Source organism: Panthera uncia, chromosome F2, assembly GCF_023721935.1.
Source record: "Panthera uncia isolate 11264 chromosome F2, Puncia_PCG_1.0, whole genome shotgun sequence".
Lineage (NCBI taxonomy): Eukaryota > Metazoa > Chordata > Mammalia > Carnivora > Felidae > Panthera > Panthera uncia.
In genome coordinates this window covers 1,854,978-1,869,216 of record NC_064812.1, presented here as the reverse complement: position 1 = coordinate 1,869,216, position 14,239 = coordinate 1,854,978, and the positions used below count along the sequence as shown (strand labels likewise).

The window sequence follows — 14,239 nt, the reverse complement described above, 5'->3', positions numbered from 1 at the left end:
GGTAAATTCATCCTTTGTATGACGGAGGCTCTTCAACCCGTGGCTTGAAATATTCGGACACTTTTGGAGAAGTCTCAGCCACTGCACCTTCAGACGCGGTTCCCGTCCACTCCCTGCCCTGTTCGTGTAGGACTCCAGTTTCTACCCGTTTCTCCCCCGGGGAGGGCTGGCGGGAACAAGCCCGTCCTGAAGGCAAGCAGACGGTCAGCCCCCAGTACCCCGTCTCGAGCCTGCGCCGGAGGACTGAGGCCAGAATACCGGCTTTCTAAAAGGTCCTTCGTCAAGTCACATCCCCCTCCCCCAGATGGGGCCTCTGCCCTCGGCGGCCCCTACGCCTCCCCAAGCACCGAGGGCAGCGAGTGGACTCTGTGCCGTCACCTAACGCCCCCCGACTGTGGCGGTCCCTCAGCACCCACCTGCTGCGTGCCGCCCCTCTGAGCGGCGGGAAGCAGGGCTCTGGACTTTTCTGCAATTTTCTGTTAAATAATAGAGGGAGACGGGAGGAACAGAAGGGTGGGGAGGAGAGAAGAGATGGTCAGCTGAGCACGCAGTACGGGACGGTCACCGACAGCAACGCACACGTCAGCTCCGCGGCCGGAGGGAGACGTCCCAGGTCTCAGGAAAGCCGGGTGCTCGGCCGGGCACCTGGACGGGCTCTGCCGACAACCCAGGGGGCGGCCCCCTCCCACACTCTTAAGCTCCGGGTCTCCGTGTCCTTCCGTCAGGACGAGGGTCTCCCGTCTTCCCACCTCCCGGCAGGGCTCTGCTGATGCCTCCTGGGCACCAGACGGTAAGGTTCCTCCACTGCACACATGGGGAGCCTGTGGCTCCCGGCCCAGCCCTCTGCTCTGGGGGCCAGAACCACACCAGGCCAGCCCGGGGACAAGAGGGCCCGAGCGGGTGCCCGAGGGACCGAGACCCACCCCCGCCTGGCCGGCCGCCCCCGCCAGGGGTGCCTCACCTTCTGCACCGCGCCGTAGCGCTGAATGGCATCCGACAGCTGAGTTCTGAGGCGGTCCAGCTGGAGACGCTCCTGCTGCAAAGAGGGAGTGTGGCCTCAACAGGCAGCCGAGGCCCCATCCTGCCCCGTGGCCTCCTCCAGCCGCTCAGTTCCTCACGCTCCTCGGCCCCCCGTCCCTCAGGGCGCGGGCCGCACCGTCCCCCCAGCCCCCATCCGGCCCCACACTGCCATCACGCCTCTGCCCTGGGAACGGGGCTCGGCCCCATCCACTTCGCCCCATGCCGTCTCGTGCCACCTCAGACACCAGCACGGGCTCCACGGGCTCGGCCTGCGTCCCCGCAGACGCCTCCCCCCGCGATCCCACGCACGACGCCCTCGGCACCCGCCGCGGAGCCAGGCGCTGGGCCGACACCATACGCGTGTCTGGTCCGCACAACGTCTCGCTACCTGAGGGCTCGGGAGACCTCAGTCCGAGTTCCACGGGGCCGGTTCAAGGCCACACGGGTGGTGGAGCCAGGCCCCAGAGCCAGGCCACTGACCCAGAGCCCTGCACCCAACCACACGCAAGGCTGCAGCTGACGCCCCCAGTGTCGGACCGTCCCCCTCACCACTGAGCTTGGCAGCACGCACGGCCTCACCCCTGCACCGAACAGGACTTGGTGTGTTTGCCGGTGCGCCCTGGTGCCCAGAAGGACGCCTGGCAGAAAAGTGGCGCTCGGGCATACTTCCAGAGCAGGGAAGGACGAGCAAGCCCTGAAGGCTGCCTGCTGGGGTCGTGTGAGCTCCACAGGCCGCCAGGAGCCCCTCCCCTCCCCTCCCTCCACGCAGCACCAGCACAGACAAAGTCACACCGGCGCCCTGTGCCCTCGCCCCAGGACGGGACACCGACGAGGAACCTGGGCACCTCCAACCTGAACTCAGCCCCTGGGCTTGGTGCCCACCCCTCCCCACCACCACCCTGCGCCCCCATGCGAGCCCGCGGAGGACCAGCTGCGGCCGCGCAGGCAGGCTGTTCACCCTCAACGATGCCAGCAGGCGCGGGTCTGCGGAGCCCTGTCTGAGCGTCCGGCTCAGGCCCTTGCGAGGGGCCCCACACGCGCACTCGGGACAGAGCTAAGAGCCCAGGCACTGAGAAAACGCCTCCGGCTCTCCGGTCCGTGAGACCCAGCAGCAGCCCATGTGAGGGCATGGCCTTTCTTCTGCGGGGACAGCAGCCCCTGCAGCCCCTCCGGCCACGTGTGCTACCACGGGACCACGAGCGCCTCAGAGGGGACCCCACTTGTGTCCTTCTCCCAGGGGCACAGAGTAGGTGCTCAGTGTGTGCTGGGTTCTTACGCGGGCGGGTGGCTGGACACAAGGAAGGACACGTTAGGCTAAAAGCGATCCCTCTGACCCCCGAGGGATTCAAGCTCTGATCCCTGGCCTCCAGGGTGCACACTGGCAACACCACGGACTCTGGCCCCAGAAAGACCAGGGCTGCGATCTAGCCAAGGCTCCTCCCTGGGGCTGCAAAGCTCGGGGCGGGGCCCTCTCCCAGCCTCAGGGTCCTTCCATATAAACGGGGGTGGGAACAGCAATGCGCAGACGCCAGGAGCGCCCAACGCGAATGCGACGTGCAGAGCTGCGCACGGGAGGCCCCGGAGACGTGCTCTTGGATGAAGGAGGCAACACGGAGCCCACGAGCAAAGAGCCACGCCACGCGTGAGGAGGCCACGCACGTGGCCAACACCACAAAAGCACCGTTCCCCGTGCCGTCCACCGGCCCAGAGAGCTCCCGGGGCCCCGCGGGCCGTCCCACCTCCCCTCCGGCCACGCAGCCCCCACCCCTGCTGTCCGCCCCGGTCTGCATCTTGCAGACCCTTTGTGCGAACGGGGCCACATGACACAACACGTGGCTTCTGCACCGGCCTCCGTCACTGAGCGGACCTCAGGCAGCACAGCTGGCATCTCAGGCATTCCACCGGAAAGCCACGGTGCGCCTTCCTCACCAGCGTCCCGCCTCTCTCTGCAGAGGCCGGACTCGAGCGTCCCCAGAACCCGCGTCAGCCGAGGCAGCGGGAGGGGGCCCCGGCACCGTGTGACGGGCAGGGAAAAACTACAACTTAAGAGCACGATCCCGCTCTGTGGCGGCTGAGGGTCTGAGGGTATTTACCGTTTCGTGACAAGCGCCCTCCAGCCTTTGGGGACTGGGCAGGGCGGGGAGGGACAGCAGACAGGGGTGCGCTGACCTAGCAAATGGGGGTGGAGGGAAGTAAGAGGCCGACGGTGAAGATGACAGGGGAGGGGCTGTGGGGGGAGGGGCTGCAGGACAGAGGGGATGTGGCCATGGGGGAGGGGCTGCAGGGGGGAGGGCCACAGGGAGATGTGATGAGGGTCAGGGCTGTGAAGGTGACCACAGCGGTAATGCCTGTGCTCTGATGACGAGCGGCGGCGTTGGCGAGGACAGAGATGACGGTGGTGACAAAGAGGGTGAGGGCTGGCAGGCTGGGTGGCAGGGGGGGGGGGGGGGGGGGGGGAGTTCATCCGTCTCCGTCGGGATGACCCAGCAGGGACACGGACTCCACAGCAGCGCCCAGCATACAGTGGGCGCCCAGTGAGCGCGCTGAGCTCCGGCCCGTGCAGCCACGTTGGCCGATCCCAGGCCGGCGTGGGCATCTTGGGCATGTCAGTGTCCCCGGGGCCCCCCGCCACGGCCCCCCTCCCACGGCCTCCAGGACCACCTACCCGGGAGCAGCCCCGCAGGAGCTCTGCCATCTGCTTCAAGGCGCTGGCGCTGGCCGCGACGGTCTTGTTGGTCCCCTGCTGCGCCGCATGCCTGAGCCAGGACGGGGTGGGGGTGGGAGCAGGACCAGCACGGACGGAGGGGGAGACGGAGAGGAAAGGTGGCCAGACAGACGAGGGCAGGGGCAGGGGGGGGCAGGAGACACGCGTGGTGAACGAGAACACGGGAGGGGAGAATCCCAGGAAGGAAAGAGCCAGAGGCACAAGAGACAGCGGCCATGGGAGGGGACAAGGATTGGAGGCCCAGAGAGGGACGGACAGACACCCCCACAGACGGAGAAGGCAGCAGGGAGCAGAGAATTGGGGCAGAGACAGGGGTGAGGAAGGGGGAGAGAACGATAGGAGTGAGGCCTGGATCGGGACGGACCCCCTCTGTGCACGGCGGCCCCACACCCCACAGGCAAGCACGAGGAGGCCGGCCACAAGCCCTCCCTGGGGAGAGGGCCACCCCCCGCCAGGGTCAGCAACAGTCGGGAACCTGGGGGAGCAGGGGGGCCGCAGACACGCCTGGGACCACGGCTCTGTGGGCTGGGGGGACACTCCCACCTCCTGACCCAGGAGCACAGGGAGGCTGGGCCCGGGCCTCCCCCCGCTCGCAATTTACGGTTCCGAGGGTGACCTGGAAGGGACTGAAAAGACCAGCCCCTCATCTGCTTGGGTTGACCGCTGTCCCTCTGGATGGAGTGACACGGGGCCGGGGGGAGTTGGGGGGGGGGGCGGGTGGCAAATCCAGCCCTGGGGCCTCTGCAGGCACACACGTGGGGCAAGGAAGGGACCCTGGCCTGGCTTTGGGCCTGACAGACACCAGAGAAGAGCCCTCCTGACCCTTCAAGCTGCAGCCTGATGCTCCCCTTTGCTCCCTGCAGGACCCCGTGTGGCAGAGGTGGGGGCGGGGGCACCATCTGACAAGGTGGACGCCTGGCAGACGTGGGCCTGGGTCCCTGACCCCTGCCTGTGGGCCGTACAAGCATGTGGCATAAAGAGGGGGAGTCGCCCACGCCGGAAGGTGAAGGGGGGAGTAGGATAGGAAGGAGACCCCAGGCCGGCCTGGGGGATGCAGCGTGTGAGCCCCCTTCCGCCAGCGGAAGGGTTCACTAACACAGTCGTACCCACCGAGCCCTCCATCCACCTTGCCGCACCTCCTCCCGTGGCCCCCACACTGCCTCCCACCCCCTGGTGCCCACACTGCCCCCCATGCCCCGCGGCCCCCACACTCCTTCCCACACCCCCTGGCCCCCACACTTCCCCCCCACCCCCTGGTGCCCACACTGCCGCCCCTACCCCGTGGCTCCCACACTCCTTCCCACGCCCCGTGGCACCCTCCCAGCTCGAGGCCATCCTGCACAAGGTGCTCAGCTGGCCCCTCGTCCCTCTGACCTCCTTGTGTCTCAGCTGGGGGCTCAGACCCTGGACCACCTTCTTCACTCCCTGGGCTCAACTCTTGGGTGTTCTCATGCGGCCTCATGGCCTGAAGTCACATGTGTGCCGCCGTCCCCCAGTCACACCCACACCTGGGCCTGAACTCGGGCCCAGCCCCTCCAACAGCCCCGGAGGTCCAGCGGACATCTCAACGTCCATGTGCCCAAACCGCCCTACCCCCTTCCCAGCCCGCCCTCTGCGGGCCCCCCCACGGCAGCTCGGGGCAGCTCTGTCCCTCCAGAAAAAGCCCTGGGGCCGCTCTTCCCGAAGCGTCTCTCCTCTCATTCTTGAGGGAGGCATGGTCCTCAGACCTGACCCAGACCCAGACTCGGGCCGCCTTCCGCCGGCCCCCCCACGCCCTCGGTGCCCGCAGCTCCCCCACACCCTCCGGACCCCTGAGCTCCCCGACGTGGCCGCGTGTGTTCCTGCAGAAGTGCAGTCCCCACCTGTGTCACACGGTCCCACGGCCCCCTGCTCCCAACGTGCCGGACAGACCCCTGCCTCGCTGCCCATGCCCCACTGCCACCTCCTCAGACACCCTGACGGACGGTGCACGCAGCCGCCTGGACAGAGGACGCTGCCGCGGCGGGGGCAGTGGGACAAGTGCCTCCGCGAACTGGGAAGGGCAGGCACGCCCCGCCCCGCCCCCGCCCCGCCCCCGCCCCGCCCCCACCGCCCTCTCCACTTCTGCCCTCCCTGATGCCACCAAACTCCTGGCAGGGAACGGGTCACAAAGTGCCCCCGCTCCCGCCCAGCCATGCCCGCGGCTCCGCGGAGCCTCTAGCGAGAACACAGAAATAGTGTGAGGAGACGGTCGGCCGCTTCCCGTGCTGGGGGCGGTGAGCTGTCTCCCCCAGGAACGGCGACCGCTCGTGCAGCGAGCGAAGCCTCCCTACCCAACCCGGCCCTTCCCAGGCACCACACCACTCTGCTGAGGCCCTCGGCAGACAGAGGGATGGCAACCAGCACACCCCAGAAGTGACTGGGGCTCCGGAGGCGGGGGGGGGGGGGGGGGGGGGGGCCGGCGGGGGGGGGGGGGCAGCCAGGGCCACAGGGACGTCTGGACGTGGCCCACCTCCATGCTGCTCGTCTTAATAAGGAACCCCATCGAGAGACGCAGTGCGGAGCGGCGTCTGGTGCAGGCCACCTGTGCCGCCATGAACAGAGGGAAACCGGGAGGAAATGAAACTCAAGGGACGAGAGACGCGGACGCGGCGCGAGCGGCCCTGGAAGGGGAAGCGGGGCTCACCTGCCCACAGCAGAGAAGACGGAAAATGAATGTCTTACGGCTGCCCGAGAAGCAAGCCGCCAACCGCAAAGGAAGTAGAAGAGGAGAGACACGACAGACACGATGAAGCTCAGGAGTTAATGCAGTACAGCAGACCAGTAATAGAAGCGATCCACAAAATCACAAGGTATTCTTTGAAAGTACCAAAAAGCTGCACAGCTCTCGAAACACCGCGTCAACTACGCAAAAATAAAACAAACTGCACAACTCTGTCTAGACAAGTTGAGGAAAAAACTCACAGATTACCAATACCGAGACTAAAAGAGAGAACAGGACTCCAGCTCCAACATGAAAAAGTTTATTAGGAGGTTTTACGAATCTATTATGATAACAGATTTCATAACTAAGACAAAACATGAAAATTTCTCCAAAGGCACGAATCGTCAAAACTGACTCAAGAAGAAAAGGAAAACCCAAGTAGCTCTGTCTCTATCAGAGGACTTATATATGTTCTTAGAAACATTCCCGCAAACACCCAAGGACAGACGGCCTCTCCACCACATGTTTAAAGCAGAGGTTGTACCAACACCACATGCTCCCCAAACACCGATGGACCGCTCACCTCTCCTGAGGCAAGCGTTACACCAACACCAGAACCCAAGCGAAGACTCTAGAAGAAAAAACACCTCCCATCACTCACAAACACAGGAGCAGAAACCCTTAACACCAGAGTCACTGAATCCAACAATACGTAAGAGGAATGATACATCGTGGCCAAGAGGAGTTCATCCAAGGAACGCAAGGTTGGCCTACCATTCCAAAAGCAATTATGAGGGGCACCTGGGGGGCCCCTCCTCCTGGCTCCTCGAACGTGCCATGACCACTGTGCTCTACAGCGTATGGCAGCTTGGAAAGAGAGCCTCCCCTGAGGTGGAGCGGGTCCCTTCTCCTTGGTCCAGGGGGTCACCTCCACCGTCTCTGCAGCAGCGTTTGCATGGAGCCCTGTGCTGAAGCAGCACCGTGAGGCCGCCGTGCCACAAGAGACCGTGTGCAGACGCTGCGGGTGCTGCCCTGGCTGGGCCCATCGTCAGTAAAGAAGCTTCCAGACGCGCCAGCCCCAGCTGTGGCGTCGCCTCAGCTCTGAGTGTTCCCGGCAGAGTCCCAGACGTCTGGAGGCAGCACAGGCCTCCTCACTGGCCCTGCCGACCTGTGGTTCACCAGCTCTGTGGCTTTCGGCCCCACTGGCCTCGGTTTCCCCTAGAGACGGGGCCCAACATCACGTCCAGGTCCCCATGGCGTCTCCAGGCCCAAGACGACAGGTGCACACCACGTCCACTTCCCGGGGAACGGTCCTCCACAGCTCTGCTCTCGCTCCGTGGCCCCGAGAAAGCCCTCCCCTCCCCAGCCTCAGTTTCCTCATGTGCTTAAAAAAAAAGACCTGGTCGGTGAGGCTCCGACCCCAGAGGCAGCTCCAAGGAGTCAGGGGCAGGTCTCCGGTCAGCCCAGGTGATCAGGGTCCATCACAGATCAGCGGTAAGAGAACGGGCTGCAGAGGGCGCCCCCCTTCCCCCCCAGTTCTCGAGCAAACTCCGGCTCGGTGTCTGCGCAGCTGTGGAAAGGCTGGAGTCAGGAGCTCGGGTGGTCTGAGTTCTGGGAAGAGGAGGGACAGAGCCTGTCCAGTGCCCCTGCAGCAGCACCGGGCCATCGGCACGAAGCCCCTCCGAGAGCCCCGGCCTGCGTGGTGCGGACCACCCTGATCCAGGCCCCCCTGGTCCCCTGGGTGCCCATCCTGACACACAAATCCTTGCCATGGGGAGGAGAGGGAGGGCTGCTCACTTGGGCCAAGAGCCCCACCCCCTCCCTGCACACCCCGCACCCCGGGCCTCGGCCCTGCACCCTGGGCGGCATCTGGGCAGACGTCTCTCACAGACACCCCCGCTCAGGGCCACCTCGACTTGCACAGGGTGAGGCCAACAGCCCCACAGACCAGAGGCAGCCAGTCAGAAAGCCACAGGGAGACGGTCCCCTCTGTCACACACTAGGAACGGAACACTGGGTGGTCACCTCCCTCCTTCAGGGTGCAAGCCCCCCAGGGAGACGGAGGGCAGCCGCCGGGGCCGGGACACGAACAGAGTCCGGCTCCAGGGATGGGACCGGGCCCTCGGCACCCCGTCAGGTGCCCCCGCCAGGCGTGGCCTCCATTATCAAATGTGCACCTGTGTACCTGTGACTCAGGTGGGACGGCCCGGTTACTAAGGGAAGGGGGCACTGCCGAGACCCCCGTGAGGACGGGTCAGGGCCCCACACCACCCAACCTAGCCCCACACACACCTGCCCCATCCAGCCCATCTCCAGGCGGAGACCCCACAAAACACCCGGTGGACTGGTGAGCGCCCACACACAGGCCTCAGTCCCGAGACGCCACCATCTCCAGCAACGGGGAGGGAGGGGCTTGGAGCTCTGGCGACTGCGGCAAGGACCCTGAGCTGTGGGCCCAGCGGCCGCCAGAGCCTCCAGGAGCACTGCCACCCTCCCCACACCACCCTCTGCTCCCAGTGTGCACCCACCCCCTGCACCCGCCGCCCGGATCATCATCAGGCTGCAGCCAGGCCTGACTGGATCTCTGTGGGGCCGGGCCCAGCACCAGGCGCAGACGCCGTCATTGCCTCCTCCAACAGGACATCACCCAGAAGGGTCCGGGCCCACCCAGGTTACAGGGCCTGTCACGCAGCCGGGAGGGGACAGGCTGGCCCTCCCCACGCCCCACTGCCGCAGCCCGTCAGCACACGGGTCTAGGGCCAAGCCGGCCCAGGCACCAGGCTCCAGAGGCGGCAGGGTGCTGGGGGGTGCGACGGGGAACGGGGGAGAGCACCATGGGGCGTTGTGGGGGTGCGCTGAGGGAGGGGGAGGGGTTCTGGAGTAGAAGAGGCAGGCCGTGCTGGAGGGTGGGATGGCCGATGCATCCCTAGGGTCCCCTGCTTCACGGGCTCAGGCCTGTGCCCGAACAACAGCCCGGGGCCGTCTGTGGTCACGGGAGCAGGGCGCAAGAGGCCAGGTGTTTCGGGTGGAGGAAGGTGAGTCGCAGCCCCTGAGGGAGGTGGCACCAGGAGGGCTCTGGAAGAAGTGATGCCCCCCGTGAAGGTGGAAGGGTGGGAGGCAGGGGCTGGCGTGCACCCCTGTGCACCCCAGGCAGGGCCGCCCACCTGCGTCTGCTTTCTGCTTTTGGAGCCCGGCTCACTGCAGCCTCCAGTGCCCCGGCACCCCCTCGCTCTGTCGTAGCGAGGCTGGGGCCCACGGCCCATTCACAGATGGCACCGTGAGAATCAGAGGGGAGGGCCTGTCTGGGCGTTGACCACCACCGGACTCGGGCAGTGTGCCCAGCCCCATGCCTGCTCGGAGCCGGGACCAGCAGAGCGCCGGAGCTGGGGGCCCTCCTGTCGGCCGCGAACCCAGGCTGATGACAGCTAGGTCATCCAGACGCCGTGCCTGGGGCCCTAGAGACAGGAGCCAGGGCCACCCCGCTGCGTGGTTGCAAGGCTGAGGGTACCGCGGGCAGACTTCCCGTCAGGGCTCCTGGAATGACCATCCATCTGTTCAACAGCTCTCTGGGTGACACCCCCAAGAGACAGACAAACCAGGCCCCGCTGTCACCTAGCTTCACACCACGGGGGAGAGAGAGCTACAACCCGGCCACCCTGGCCAACCTGGGAGCCTACGATGGTGTGCCCAAGGCAGGGTCCCTCACGGTCCCGACAAAGATGGCCAAGTCCACACCTGTCTCGTGCAAGGCGAGAAAATCACGTTCAGCCCTGAGGTTCACAGGTCACTAGCTTTATTCATCTTGAAGGAACGTCCTCTCTCCCAAGACCGGATCCCATCTACTTCCGTCGCACTGAAATGTCTTGCCTTCCACAAAATGATGGCAATGACAGATGCCATAATGGACTTTTTAAAATGTCCTTATCTGGCAAAATAAAAAAGCCAATGAATGTCGACGTGGAGAAAACAGAGCTGGTTGGCCCCCTATGCTGGTCTCCATCGTTTAGAAAACACTAACAGTCCACGATGAATGGGGCCCTGGAAGGTTCCAGGCTTGTAGCCTGGTTAGGAACTGCCCCTCGGGAGGAGGAGCCAGATGGGGGTGGGGGGGGGGGTATGGTCAGGGGGGGGGGTGCGGGGCAGGCAGGTGCTAAAGGCCAGAGTGGCTGCATCTGAAGGTGGAGGCGGACGGGGCAGAGGCCCCCACAGCCCTCAGTCACCGCGGGCAGGCCCAGAGTCCGGCCGGGAAGGCAGGAGCCCGCTCTCCACTCCAGACCCAAGTTGGTGACGTCGGCCTTCGGCCAGCTGGGCAACACAGCCCAGGAAACGTGTTCGAGGGCCAGGGGCCCTGAAAATGCCATCGCGTGACCCAGGGGACACCACTTCAGGGACCTACCCCGGAACAGGCAAACACGGAGACCAACCCCAGCGCCCTCCCGGGGTCTGGTCATGCAGCTGACAAACGGGAAGAGCCACAGATACGGCTCCAGGTCTCAGCGCAGTGACTGCGCACATTGGACAGTGTCCTCCGCGGCTCCACAGAGCGTGTTTTTAGTGTGTGATTAAGGGCACACGCACCCCAGAACCCGAACAGCAAAAGGCGGGACCGGAACATTATTCACTGAAATCCAAATCTGCAAGACGCGTAAGGATCTGAGAAGAGGCTGGCAGGAAATACCAAAATGTTAACAGTGCCTCCTCAGACATCCTGTGTGTCCAAATTTCCTATAATGAGCATATGCTACTTCCACAATCAGAAAACAATACGTTATTTTAAAAAAGAAATAAAAAGAATAATTAAAAAAAGAGTTGCACAGAAAATCTGCAAGGGCCCTCAGCTGCCTCAAGCTCTGGACCCCCACACTTGGCAGGAGTGGTCTCAGGCAGCCCGTACGGACGGCCGGAGGACAGGCGGGCGGGTGGGTGAGGCGGGTGGGTGAATAAACAGACAGAGGGAGCTGTGACCTCTCCAACGGACATCACTGCCAGGAAGAGACATGAGGTCTTGGCCGCGGCCCACACCCCCCCGAGCACGTTTGCTCCGGCATCCACACCGTCGTCTTTCCCAGGCAGGAGGCCCAGGCTCACACAGGACCCGCCCGGGGTCCCCTGGCAAGAAGGTGGCAGGGGGAACACCGGCTTCACGGCAAGTCTCAGGACCCCGCCTCGGTGCCCCCCAACCCACGCCATGCCGGGACCACGTGGGGCCTTGTCACGTCCCGCCAGGCCCAGGGTGGCAGGGCGTGAGCAGCGCTGCCCCCTGCCCCCTGCCAGCCAGGCTACCCCCCTGCAGAGGTCCCCTTCCTTCTTCCCCAGGGACCCAGCCCCCGAGAAGCCTTTCCGTCAGGAGAGGAACTCACCCGAGGCCACTGCTTCACCCAATCCAACCCAGGGCCGGCCTCTAGGCAACCCCAGCAGGAGCCCCTGGGGGCAGAATCAAAACCACAAAGCCACTCTCCAACCCAGCCCGTGTGTCCACTACGTGCAGGCGGCACGAGTGTGCCCCCCAGAGGGTGACGCCGGGCACGCGCGGCCTCGGGCTCGGGGCGCAAGCGGGGCTGGCCCTCGGGCGTGTGGGGCAGGTGTGGGGTCCGGGCAGCTGCCGCGCCGGGACGTGGACAGGCAGGCGTGCGAGAGGGTGCAGGGCACACCCGGGCACGCCCACAGCCACGCACACGATCGCACACTCACAGGCTCTCCCTCAGCTCCTGCGTGTCACTCGGTGTCCCCAGGGACCGGAGGCTCTGCTCCAAGGAGGTCACTGCCAGGAGAAAGGAAGGACGTAAGGAACAGAAAGACCTCCCCCCTGGAGACCCCCAGACTCCAGCAGAGGAGGGGCGGGGGGGCCCCAGGACATGGGGGCCAAGGCCAGGGAGACCACCCAGGTGACTGGGGGCAGCTTCTGCCACGGCTCAGCCCCGCAGAACCTCCCAGGCAGGGACCCTCCCCCTGTTCGGGCACAGGCCCCCAGGCCCTTGTGGGCGCAAAGGCTCTTGGGAGCCTCCTCCAGGGCCCTCAGCCTCCAGGGCCCCTGGGTCTGGGGATCTCTTTCTCCTCTCCTGGTCAGCACTCTCCGGCGGGCCTGACAGAACTCAGGGTTCACGGCAAACATCAGCCCTCACCCATAGAGTGCGGCGAGCCACCCCTGTGTCCCCATGTCCTCCTGCCCCCCCCCCCCCCCCCCCACACCGTCTGCAGAAGCTAATAAGGATAAGGCCTGGCCCAGTCCCATGAGGCGTGACTGTCGCTCCTGACCCCAGTACCCTCGACCGTGAGCTGAGCTGCACTGACGGTCTGAGGGAGGTTCTGAGGCCGCCCTCCCCCTCAGGGATGCGTCCAAATCACAGCAGCCGGGCCAGGGAGCACACACGGGCCCGCCCCGCCCCGCCCTGAGACCCCAGGGCTCAGCCCATGCTGTCCTAAGAGAGACGACAGGGTCTGGGCTGCAGGGTGGCCGGGTCAGGGGAGGGCGGTGGGCACGCCACCTCCCCCAGTCACCTCGACCTCCTGGGGCGTGTTCGGTGGCCCGGGCGGCCAGGTGGGGAGGGGTGAGGCTGGGCCCACCACGGACTCACCGTTGGAGTTGATCCGGAAGACGCTGGCCGATGTCTGCTGGAACAGCCCCTGGAGGTCACCTGGGTCCACCCGGGTGGCTAGAAGACAGGAGAGGGAGCACACAGGTTCACAGAGCGGGGGCAGCAACACCCTCCCAGCTGGGGTGGCCCCACGGTGTCACAGAGGGAACAGCAAGCCCGCCCCGGGGCACCCAAAGCCCCTGGAGAAGGAGGAAAGCAGGGGCGGCCCCTCAGAAAAGCCCCACCCGGGCACCAGCTGCCCCCAGCGCCCCTGCACCTGCACACGGGGCGCCCTTGACAGAAACGAGGGCCCAGGCCCACATGAGAGCCTGCACAGCCGAGATCACTGCAGCTGTACGTGAGTCACAAAACAGAACAACCCAATGGGGGCGTCTGGGGGCGGCCCGTTAAGCATCCGTTAAGCGTCCGACTCTCGATTTCTGCTCAGGTCATGATCTCACGGTTCACGGGATCCAGTCCCACGTCCGGCTCTGTGCTTGACACAGCACGGCCGGCTTGAGATCCCCTCTCCCTTCTCTCCGCCCCTCCCTGGCTCATGCTCAGGTGACTTTTCTCAAAATAAACACACGTTTTTAACACAAAGAAGGCAGCAACAACCCAACGGCCGGCATCTGACGATGTGGGGCCCAAGCCGAGGGCGAGCACCACGCAGCCTCGAGAAGGAGCTGGTGGCGACAGCACAGCGACGGTGTCGCACCAGCGAACGCGGCCGGACACGGGCCTCCCACCACGCGGCTCCGCGTACGGGAAGAGTTCAGGTCCAGGGACAGAAAGCAGACCCGTGGCTGCCGGGGGCTGGGCCAGGGGACGGGATGGCTGCTGACGGCCGTACGAGTTCTCTTGAAGTGACAGAACGTTCTGGATTACTCGCGGGGATGGTCGCGCACACTGCAGGATACGCCACCAACCACAGAAACGTCCACGTGAAGGTGGATAACGTGGTGAATTTTACGTTGTGTGAACTTTATCTCGATCTGAAAGACCACGCAGAACATCGTGTGGTTACCACCCACTCCTAGGGGGACGGGAAGGCCCACTCCACCAGGCGAGCACGAAAGTCTTGTGGACGCTACAGAAAAGTCTGCCCCCTTCACGGGACGAGGCCCTGCCCGTGGCCACGGCCTCTTGGGTAGCTATGCGCAGAAACACAAACGTGCCCGCACGAAGCTTGTGTAAGACACTCACGGTGGCTTCATTCTCAGAACCTGGAAAGGC

General features: G+C 65.1%; 1 protein-coding gene across 2 annotated transcripts in view; it reads right to left on the bottom strand.

Moving 5' to 3' along the window:
• Positions 1–14,239, bottom strand: part of TSNARE1 (t-SNARE domain containing 1) — a 150,921-nt gene that overhangs the window by 80,533 nt on the left and 56,149 nt on the right. For both annotated transcript variants that reach the window (XM_049632857.1, XM_049632856.1), the window contains 5 exons: positions 13,004–13,081; positions 12,120–12,189; positions 3,686–3,776; positions 962–1,036; positions 417–476 (listed from right to left, as the gene is read on the bottom strand). In XM_049632857.1, the coding sequence (XP_049488814.1) occupies positions 417–476; positions 962–1,036; positions 3,686–3,776; positions 12,120–12,189; positions 13,004–13,081 (374 nt within the window). The remainder of the gene's footprint in view (positions 1–416; positions 477–961; positions 1,037–3,685; positions 3,777–12,119; positions 12,190–13,003; positions 13,082–14,239) is intronic.